At 37.2% G+C, this 11412-nt stretch overlaps 1 protein-coding gene across 3 annotated transcripts; it reads right to left on the bottom strand.

The window, feature by feature from the left end:
• Positions 1-355: 355 nt before the first annotated feature.
• SLITRK4 (SLIT and NTRK like family member 4) lies at positions 356-8058 on the bottom strand. 3 transcript variants are annotated; one of them, XM_075835888.1, is made up of 2 exons: positions 7949-8058; positions 356-4669 (listed from the first exon to the last, which is right to left on the bottom strand). In XM_075835888.1, exon 2 carries the CDS (start codon positions 4667-4669, stop codon positions 2114-2116), a length of 2556 nt encoding a protein of 851 aa, XP_075692003.1. In that variant the 5' UTR covers positions 7949-8058; the 3' UTR covers positions 356-2113. The 3 variants fall into 3 exon arrangements, 2 of the variants coding, with proteins under 2 accessions (XP_075692003.1, XP_075692002.1); XM_075835887.1 differs by lacking the exon at positions 7949-8058 and adding an exon at positions 6839-7079; XR_012850352.1 differs by lacking the exon at positions 356-4669 and adding an exon at positions 7250-7809.
• Between the last annotated feature and the right edge of the window lie 3354 nt (positions 8059-11412).

The raw sequence follows: 11412 nt of genomic DNA, 5'->3' as shown, positions 1-11412 counted from the left end.
TTTAGTAAACTCTCGCATATGTTTTTGATGGAGCTTTGGAGCTATGTAACTGAAAAGACGGAGCTACGATCTTTGGAGAGATATATTAAGAAATTAATTAGTTTAAAATGTTGGACCTATATACATATACATATATATATATATATATATATATATATATATATATATATAAAATGTTTTTTCAATGGTAAATGCTCACTTTAACTCGGGTTAAGCATTCACTAGGAGCTTGATTCATGTTGAATTACATAAAATAAAATCTCTTTTTAAACATATTATTGTAAATTAAGGAAGCCTTGTTATCTATGAAATATATATATTAATAAACTGTTTTCAAGACTGTAATTGAACTATAAATCCAAAAATACTCTGGAAATATATACCTCTTTATATAGAAAACACCATAGCCACATTGAAAGTAAAGACATGCTCGGACTGGTACTTCATAACAGATGGAGACCCAGAGGTGTATATGTAACATATGCTGATATTCTAGTCTATATGTTTCAGCAATCTGCATAAAAAATGTCTGCAGCTAACGCTCCAGACCAAGCAATCAAAACTCCCATCAGTCTAACCAGCCAGCTGAAACTCAAAGCAGATATAGATCAGCAAAACCTGTAATGCAGTGGATGCCTCTATTTCCTTTGGTTTGACTGTTTTTCAATTGATGACAGTTTAGTACTGGAGATTTTCTCTATTGTCTATAGGGATTTATTTTGTATTATTCAAAAACCAATCTGCAACCCTTTTCATAGTATCCTAGCACAGGTATTGCACACACAAGTATCACCATTCTGTAGGTTTACAATAAATACACAAAAAGCAAACGTGATCACCCTTTTTAGCCACGTATACAGTTTTTGTAATACAGAGGTAATATATTGGTACATTACAGTATGTCAATATACAATTAATGATTGTCTTATTTTGCGCTATTTAATATGCAATAATATTAAATTAGAACAAATGATGGAATTGCCATCACTTTCTGTATAAGGGGTTAAAATCCAATGCTGTATATTCCCATGGGAAAGTGATTGTGACCCTAAACACCATTGCTATAATCCTTAAGGCAAATGAATCTAGAATTCACAAGAACGTAGGTGGACAACCTTTATTTTGTACCTGATCACATTATATCAAGTCATGTTTACACATCAATCATTTCCTGTATCAGTTTGGTATATCTCAATGTTTAACTTTTAAAGATTAATGCATTGTGATCACAGAAACAAGTCAGGCATTTAAATACATATTAAGGAGTACATAGATTTTCTATTTAGTATACAAAGTATTTCATGTATATGAATTTGTTTTCTATTTAAAAAAATATTTTATACCCCGCTCACATAGCAAGCATATCCAGAAAATCAATGCAACCGATTTGATTGCAAATAATCATAATTCTGTATTTATATAGAAGCTTTCACTCAATTCACATTTTGCAGAAGAAAAAAATATTGTTAAATAATTGTGAAATATATTAATTTTTAAGGTGTAGACAAGTATGGTTCAAGTGACTGAATTTATTTTTGTAGAATTGTAAAGCATGGTTTCTGCACTTGCACATTTTAACATGACTTTTCCTCTTTACCTAGTTTAAGATTATCAGAAATTTGACTCTATATTCTTAAAGATACTGGTGTTCCTTTGCATGCTTTGACTTGTCTGAGATTAGTGTTTAAATTTTAGACAATAACCCAAACATTTTCGCCAGCCTTATCCATTTGGAAGTAGACGTAAAAGTAGCGATACCTTCAGTGGAAAGAGTTTTTCTTGCAATAACCAATCACAGGGAGATATAAGTTTTGCATTTGGGTACAAAATATACAGGAGACGCCACTCTGGTTGAGGATAATTATGTCATAATAACAACAAAGTATCCCTTTGGCAATAGTGTCTGGTGCAATCCTAGTAATCCAGAAAAAAGATGTTCTAAAAAATTAGAACCTACAATGAAATTTCTTCAACATATGCAACCATAAGCAACTGGACACTCCTGAAATCACCTGCATCTATGCCTATATAGATAATATTTGGAAGTTTAAAGTCTACAAAGGCACTTTTCATCATTGAATTATTGTCTCTATTAAGGATTATTCTGCATGACCTACATTTTGCTCAACGCTGTTTGTTCTTCAAGCACTTGTAAGTAATCAGGTGTGCCTTGAAGTTTGGCTTTGAGTTCAAAATATTCACTCTTTCTCTGCTCTACTACAATTTTACTGTGGTTTCCACCTATTAAAGATTTCTTGCATTTTTTATCTTGTAGCTTTTCGGGATAGTGTATTTCAAAACCACTGACTCCTATGCTATTGTATTCTTTTTTACTTTCTAAAAAATTCTGAATAAATAAATTGGAGTCCCTTCCTGGAAAGAATTCATCCAGTTCATCAATTGTGCTAAGTCTTTTTTTAGAATCCCCATGCAATGAATCTCTGTCTTTGTCAGTCATGTTCCTGAGGACCATCTTTTGCCCTTGGTGATCCGAAAATGTAAATCCCATTTCAGCATCCTTTATGCCACAAGTGTGACTCTTACTCATCTGTTCAATGGTCTGTGGAAAAAAGGTTTCTGCAGATATACCATCCATCTTAAGAGCTTTCTGGTCATGCTTCCTCAGCTGGAGCTGCATAGAACTGCATTCCTGATTCCCAATGCCTTCGTGCTTTACTGAGGGTTTTTTATTACGTCTCAAGACAAAAACAAGGAGGCAAAATGCAACAAAAACAGTTAATATAAGCACTACTAAAATACTAAGTATTAAAATAGATAAAGGTACAGGTCCACCTGGGGGGCTTTTCATAGGACCTACAGGAGTTGTTAAAGTGATCGCAGGGATGGGGCTAGTGTACTGCGTGGGTGGTCTGTTTATTAGCTTGGGGCACAAAATTTCATTTTTCAGTGATCTCAGCTCAATGTTTGCAAACTGAACAGGTGTCTCACATTTGACCTCTTTCATAACAATACCTTCGCTTAGTTTCTCCAGCCAGAGTTTTAGAGCAACTAAATCACAAGTGCAGTCCCATGGGTTTCCTTCCAGATCAATCTGAGTGAGAGATTTGAGCTGGTCAAGAACGCCACTTACAGGCAAGTACATGAAATGATTATTTCTTATATTAAGCCTTGCCAGGGGCACTCCTGAAAAAATATAAGCTGGCAGGCTTCTCAGAAGGTTGTTATTTAAATACAGCAGCTGAAGATTTGGCATGGATTCAAAGGTCCCCCCCAATATTTCTCTTATCACATTGTATTCCAGATAAAGATACTGCAGATTGTTCAAACCAGTAAATATTTCAGGGCTGAGGCGTTCAATTTGGTTTCCATTGAGATAAAGCCTCCTTAGGTTAGTCAGATTGCAGAAGACATTTCCTTGAATATTTGTTAATTGATTGCTCCCTAAATGAAGCAGATCCAGACCTTCATATTCTGCAAAGTCTGTTTGTTCAACTTGTTTAATGTAATTCCCATTGACGTGAAGTTTCTTTGCATTTATGGGTTTAGGTATCAGCTCGGCTAATGAATATACATTCCTTTCCTGACAGTTAACACTTAATCCCAAATCAGAAGGATGGGTTTTACAAACACACGGAGATGGACAAGGCGACAGAGGAGGCACCCTGGTCTGAAATGATACAATCTGGCTAAGGCTGTAGTTGGATACAGATTTGCCAGATACTATTCCAGAGTTTTTGGATGGATTGGTTGTTTTTGGAGGCTTGGTGACCAGCCGATTTAGAGATGTTTGCGGGGTATGCCCCCCAGGAGTAGTGAATGTTGTCTCCATGGATGGAGGCAATATCCGTACATCAAAGTCACTACCAGTACCCATGGAGCATAACTCTTGTTTATTAGTCTCTTTTAATAATCTTCCATACAGATCACTAGGCGTTTCACAAATAGCTTCTCCAATGTAGATATTGTATGGCATATTTTCCAGCCAAGCTTTCAGAGGCAGCAAATCACATGTACAATTCCAAGGGTTATCTTCCAGCTGCAGCTCCACAACCCTCCCAATATGCTCCAAGACACCTATGTAGGGAATCTTCTGGATTCTATTTCCTCTAATGTCCAAATGAGTTAAGGAGGCAAACCTAAATATATTATCAGGGAGGGAAGAAATGAGATTGTCATTTAAAATGAGGACTTTCAGCTTGTGTAGTTTATTGAAGGCTCCCCGCTCAATATACTTGATTAAATTGTAGTCAGCCTGGAGATACTCCAAGTTCTCTATGCCCAGGAAAGTGTCAGCCCTCAGGATCTTTAATTCATTGTTGTTCAAGTGCAACTGTTTTAATGCACTAAGTCCCTGGAAAGCTCCTCCCTCAATATTCTGCAGTTTGTTATTGCCCAGTTGCAAGGACACGGCATGAGTAAAATTGAGGAAAGTATTAGGGTACAGAATGATCAAAAGATTATTCTGAAAGTTCAAGTGATAGAAATTGGACTGTGGGGGCTTCAGCTGGTTTGGTCTGTACACTGCCACTTTTTCGCAGTTGACATATAGTACATTTTCTACTGATAGACAAGAACAGACATTACAGATCTCCTGGGTGAGTTCTGAGTCCGGGTTGGTGGAGGAGATTGGGGTGGAGAGGAACAGGAAAAGCCACAGAAACATCTTCAGGCAGTGACAATAAGATCTCAGGCTGCTGGGGTAAATCATCTGATAAACAGAAAGACACTGTCTTAATATAACCGATCTATATATATATATATATATATAAATATAATAAATACATTAGTATGTGTGTATGGGTCTATATATCTGTATGTATATATGTGTGTGTATTTGCACACGAATAACACTGCAGTTCATCTATTATGTTCCACTAGGCACTAACAAATTTTAGACATATGATTTATACTATATGGAATTTTTAGCCTCATGCCTTTGCAGAATAAATTAGCTATCAATAAACTTATAACAATTATTTTCTATCCCTTCAAGACCTATAACTCATGTGACAATATGATAACATATCCATTCTATATTTATAGCACTATACGTGGCACTGAAAGCATCATTCATGACATCCTTACACCTCATACTGCATACAATGGTCTTTTTTTTTTAGCAAGTGTATGGCTAACCACCACTATTGTGTGTAATTGTGTGTGTATTATTGAAAACATTATAGCACAATATCAAACACACATCATTTCATAGGTATAAAGATTAGAATACATGGATATTAACTATTGGCATACACAAATCTCACATTCAATCTCATAAGGAAGGAATTATGGCTAGTTTGATATTGATAAGTCTGTTGGTAAATATTGTGGTCTCATATAGTGGCATAGTGGGAAATGTTGAGTAATATTTAGGAAAACAAGTTGACTAAACTTTCAAGTGGAATGCAATATAGTCTACACATAATCATCTTAGCTATAACTACAAAAAACATACATGTTTCTGAGCTATCATTGTATTGGACATACATTCACTTCAGCTATTATTATATTACATACATGATTTGAGCTATTAGTATATTGTGGATACATGCATCTTAACTTTGATATACGCTAAACACCTGGGCATGTATCTTAACTCTCACATGCATCTGGGCTATAACTATCTTCTACATACATGCATCCGAGAAATCAATGTAGTCTACATACATGAATCTCATTCACAGCTCGTAATATATTCTACAAGCATGCATCTCATTTATCCCTATAGTCTACATGCATGTTATCTACAGTCTATACAGATGCCTCATAGCTATCACTTTATTTGATGTAGTTATTCAATGGTCACTATGGTCTACGTGAATGTACCTCAGCTATCACTATATTCCACATGTATGCACTCAGTGATCACAATAATCTACATGCCTGTACCTCAGTTATCACAATATTCTATATGTATGCAATCAATGATCACAATGATCTACTTGCATGTACCTCAGCTATCACTATATTCCACATGTATACACTAAGTGATCACAATAATCTACATGCCTGTACCTCAGTTGTCACAATATTCTACATGTATGCAATCAATGATCACAATGATCTACATGCATGTACCTCAGCTATCACTATATTCTACATGTATGCACTCAATTATCACTATGATCTACGTGCATGTACCTCAGCTATCACTATATTCTACATGTATGCACTTAATGATTATAATAATCTACATGCATGTACCTCAGCTTTCACTATATTCTACATGTATGCACTTAATGATTATAATAATCTACATGCATGTACCTCAGCTATCACTATACTCTACATGTATGCACTTAATGATTACAATGATCTACATAAATGCACCTCAGATATCACTATATTCTACATATAAGTAGTCAATTATAACTTAGATCTACATGCATGCATCTCAGCTATTTCTATATTCTATATGCACATATTCAATTATCACTTTGATCTTAATACATACATCCTAGCTTTCACTAGATTAAACATGCATGATCTACGCTAGAACTCATCTTCATACTTACACACATTACAGCTATCACTCTGGTTAACATACATGCACTTGTTCTATCACTATATTATTCATACATGAAGCTCAACTCTCAATATAATTTGCATTCGTAATCCTCAGTTATCTCTATATTATAGATGCATAATCTCAGCTGTCACATAGTCATTTCATACACTCATCTTAGCAGTGCATCAGCTATATACCATTTACACCACAGTAACCTGCTAAATAGTTATCTCCCAGCACAAATCCAGTTTTCACAGATAGCACATGCTGGCTTCACATTTTAGTTAAGATGAGACAGGAAGAGAACGAGAATGCACGGAGAGAAAGAGAAGACATACGGAAGGATAGGTCAGTGTTAGACAGCAGTACCTATAATATCAGTGGCAAATGCCTGAGGATTGCGATAGTACTGATTAGTACTGCAATGCTTTGCCGCAGCATGGTCTCTGCTCCTGCTGGGTGCTCTTGTCCTCAATCAGATATCTCCTCCAGAAGATGTGCCAGGGCTGTGGGAGAGGGGTGCCCATAAGAAGATCCTGTAGGTTATAGTATCCGTTTCTGCCAGTTTTACATGAGACAATAACAAGCAATCTATCTTTCTCTAGTGTCTGCAGCCTTCTAATAAGGAACAGGTAGCATTGTGGTACCCATGATGCTGGAGGATGCTGGAGGATGCAAGGGTCTGGGGCAGGTCCAACTTGCTGTGTCTGGACTGCAAAGGGAAGTCCACAGTGTGATCAGAGGGCATGGGATTGCAAGCGATGGTCATAAGATCTGCATCAAAGAGACTCCCACTATCAAAAAAAGCTCTTGCTTCTTAGTCAGTTGTGTTTCCATGGGATAATATTTGCTGGTGGCGAGTGTCAGGCTTATAGGAAGGGTCTCTCAAGTCAGATAGCTGCTGGATGTGTCTGGTGGTTAACAGAAGAGGGGGGAGGGAGTGGGAGATCATTTGCTGCCGATGGAGGACAGATCCCTTTTTCCAACGATCAGTCACAAAGAGAACCCATGAAGTAACCCTTCAGCTTCTAGATCCAGACAAGAAATGCCCTTAGGAAGCCACGGACCTAAAAATAATAGCAGTCACATCACAGGAAAACACTACACTGAACTACATAGGGTGATTTTCCTAAATGCATGCTGCCAATCCTTGCAGGAGGATCTAGAAAGTCCTTGCATGGCTGTCTGGTTTTTAAAGCATGCTTCGATTTTCCTTTACGATATATGATCATTATTTTAATTCCCTAATCTGCATTGATCCAGCAAGAGGAAGATCATGCAAGCATTCATTAGCACACATATTTGATGAAGAATCCACTTGATAGAAATGCAGGAGCAGCCTGGTTGGGGAAGAAGAACATCACCTTGTTTAACGATGCTGTAGTCTAAGTCAATCCTATCAAGCCTTTCTATCCTTAAGTTAAATCATTCTAGGAAGCAAATACAGATGCATCTTCTCAGTCAGGTCTATTTTCTTACCTTTAAAATCCGGATCCATGTAAGGAAATGAAAATATTCTGCATTTTGTGATTGTCTCCAAGAGATGTGGACTTCTCCCTGCTCCTCAAGCTCTCTCCCTCTCTCTCTCTCTCTCTCTGCCTCTCTATCACCCCCTCCTCTTCTTCTCCCTCTCCCCCCCCTCTCCTCTCCTTTTCTGTCACACACACAGTATATGCACTCACACAGGACCACAATCTCAACACATATCAATCGATTTCTTTCAATAAATAAATACAAGCACACATAGAGCAACTGATGGTGATTTGGAAATCTTGCTAAGAGGGTGAGTCTCCTAAAGCAGAATGCATAAAACGCAGAACTGCAGCCCCTGCTGGGTAAAAATACCTTTATGGATCCACTGGATCAAGATTGAGTGTTCAAATCAATCATTATTGATGTAATTTTGCAGTTGAGTTTATTGGTATCAAGAAGCAGAGCAGGACTGGGACTCCCCCTGCTGTGCTTGGTCAGGCAGGTGTTTGGGGATCACATTGTTTTCATTGGAGCTATGATGGGTAAAGGTATTTGGGGTATTTTTATTCTCAGTATTTATAGTGATAAATGTGCAGCTCTCTACATAACACAAATATGTCTACCACCAGCTTTTCACTGGTATCTGTAATGGGATCCTGCAAATGTTGCCCAAACATGGCACCTTAGTACTCATGCTCCTGGCATTGCTGTAAATGCAAAGGATTTGATGCAATATTTAAATGGTTGAGCCTGCCAGCTCTACAACCAGCTCTTATTAAGGCTGAATACTAACATTGTGCCAATGCTTTTAGAATACAGACAATATTATAGAAAACAAAATGCATATAGACCAATGCACCATAGCAGTCTGTGCTGGGATATTTATTATGATACAGTGAATGTAATGGCAATAATATCTATTTAAATTATATCACTAAATATCTGATATTTTTTGTCTTGAATTCTATATATTATAATACTATAGTTTAATTTACATATGTCACGCTGACATTAATAAGACAGTATACATAGAAAAAAAATGAGCTCTATCAAGGATTATTCTTGCCAGTAAACATCAGTGGTGCTAATAGAAAATTGTATTTTATACTGCAACTGAATATATTCACTCCCCACTAGAGACTTTACAGTCATGCCTAAGGGAATCCTGTAAGCTCTGGGATAGATGGAGAAGCAATGAAGACTCCTTCCGAAGAAAATGCTAAGGAATGGCATTGGAGGGGTTAAGTGCTGATAAAGGTGAATTATTGAGAAGGGAAGTTTGCATTACAGGTTGGGAGTCAGGAAACAAAGGCAATGTGTTGGCAAGAGAAAGTATGTGGAGAAAGGAAATGTGGAGGTTAAATATGAAAGGTTGTTGGAGAGAGAGGTTTAACCTCTACAGGCAAAGCACTTAATAAAAAAACTGGCTTAGGAAAGTGATGGCTAAGTGGCTTATGGGGGTGAAAGGGTTAAGGCTGATGTGACAGTAAATAAGACAGGGACATGGGAAAAAGAAAAAAATCATTTAAATGGAGGAAAAATGCACCTGTTAGTTACCCAACCTGTCTCATCCATTTCTGCAGAGCACAGCACATTCTGTTAGGGGTGGGGAAGGGTTAACTTGAAGGGATTTTACTGAAATTGTATTGTGATCTTGTCTATGTGAAATACTGAGCACTTCAGCAGTCCCTGTGTATATCTATGTATGACAGTAGCATTATCAACAAGGCATGGTGACTGCTGGATTTCTACTAAACACTCTGATAACATCTGACTGCAAAGCCCCAGGTAAGACTCTAGTGTAGCTCATTCTTAGAATATTGTGCTATACATAAGGGACATTGAGTCAGTCTTACATCAAACTAATGCCTTATACCCATCACTCTTTTTTCTTATACCTTTTTTATATCAGAGTGGGTTTTGTATTAGCACCCCCTGCAGACAGCAGTGTTAAAATATATAATTAATTTATCCTTCTATAGCAGGGACCCTTTGGCAAGTATGGCCTGGTCACTATAATTATTTTACTTATGGGAATTCATATTTTTTAATTATATGACTTTTTCATTGAATATACCGTTCCCCTTCAGGGGTGTGAATCAATCCAGATTACTAAAACTGTTGCTTTTAATGTTGATCTCTGCACCAAATTCCCTTAGATTGAAGGTATACATAGAGGGCAGCACATACTGTCTTACAGCTTTCAGGGCCCATGGGTTGAATCTAAGCAAGGGCAACATCTTTTATTTTTATTTGCTGTTGCTTATCTAGTGCAACATATTAACCCCTTAAGGACATAGCGATTTGTATTGCATTTTCATCTCTGCATTCCGAAAGCCATAGATTTTTTTATTTTTCCGCTGATGTAGCCGACTAATGGTACTATTTTATGGTACATGTAATGTATTGACCAGCAATTTTGCCATTTTTAAGTTTTGTTTTTTGTTCACCGCTCCCCGATCTTTTCTGATACCAAATTTATATACAGTATTTTTTTTTATGCTTTACTTCTTTTGCACTGTAAAAACATGTTTATTTTTTTTAATTAATTTTTGTGCCACCGCATTCTGGGAGCCATAAAGTTATTTTACCATAGATGGAACTGTATGTAGGCTTATTTTTTTGTGGGAGAAGTTGTAGTTTCAATTGGTTCCTATTTTTTAATTACTTTTTATTTAATTTTTTTGGATAGCGAGGAGACCAAAAAACAGAAATTCTGCTTTTGCATGTAATTACATTTTTTGCGGCGTTTACCATGTTTCATGAATAGCATTTCTTTTTTCTTAGTGCGAGTTATTTTGGATGCGTTGATACAAATTTGGTGTAGTTACTTATTTTTTTTTAAATGTTTCCCATTACCAAGAATTTTGCAAGAGAAGAAAATATTTTTTCTGTTTTATTGAATATTTTTTCTGCGTTATTGAACTTTTTTTTTGCATTTTTGTATTGCAATGTTTTGAGGAGGGTTAACTTATGTTGCCAGTCTCTTTAAGGCCAAGATCACACACTACATGTAACCATGTGATTGGCGCACTTATAGAAGCCACTATCTGTGTGCAATGATAATACTAAGCAGCCACCCACCTCATGAATAGTAGGCATATTCATCAGTATTTTTCACCTGAGCAATCTTCCCCTATGTAGCATCAGGAATTTCTGGGCCCCATACTGCCAATGAGTCTGGGCCCCTGCCCCCCCTCATAATTATGAGGGGGGTGAAATGTAAACGGGCGGGAGGTAGGGCACAGTAAAAAGAAAACTGGCCGGGTTTCTTTGGAGGAGCAGGGCAGAGACAGGAGGTAGGTGACGGAGGGCAAAGGGGAGAGACTAAGTGGCAGGGCTGGGAGAACTGAAAGTAGCAGTGGTAGCCAGGGGGGTGACTCAACCTCACAGGGGCTCTGTGGAGTGACAGGGAAGAGACAGTGGCTCTGTGGGGGGCAAAAATGGAAAAAGAGTGTGTGTGTGTGTGT

Source organism: Rhinoderma darwinii, chromosome 8 (genome assembly GCF_050947455.1).
Source record: "Rhinoderma darwinii isolate aRhiDar2 chromosome 8, aRhiDar2.hap1, whole genome shotgun sequence".
Taxonomy (NCBI): Eukaryota; Metazoa; Chordata; class Amphibia; order Anura; family Rhinodermatidae; genus Rhinoderma; species Rhinoderma darwinii.
The sequence above is the reverse complement of the archived record's forward strand: the minus strand, read 5'-3'. Positions and strand labels throughout refer to the sequence as shown.

Coding starts and splice junctions, on each gene's coding strand:
- SLITRK4 (XM_075835888.1), bottom strand. CDS start 4,669: ATGATTTACCCCAGCAGCCTGAGATCTTATTGTCACTGCCTGAAGATG.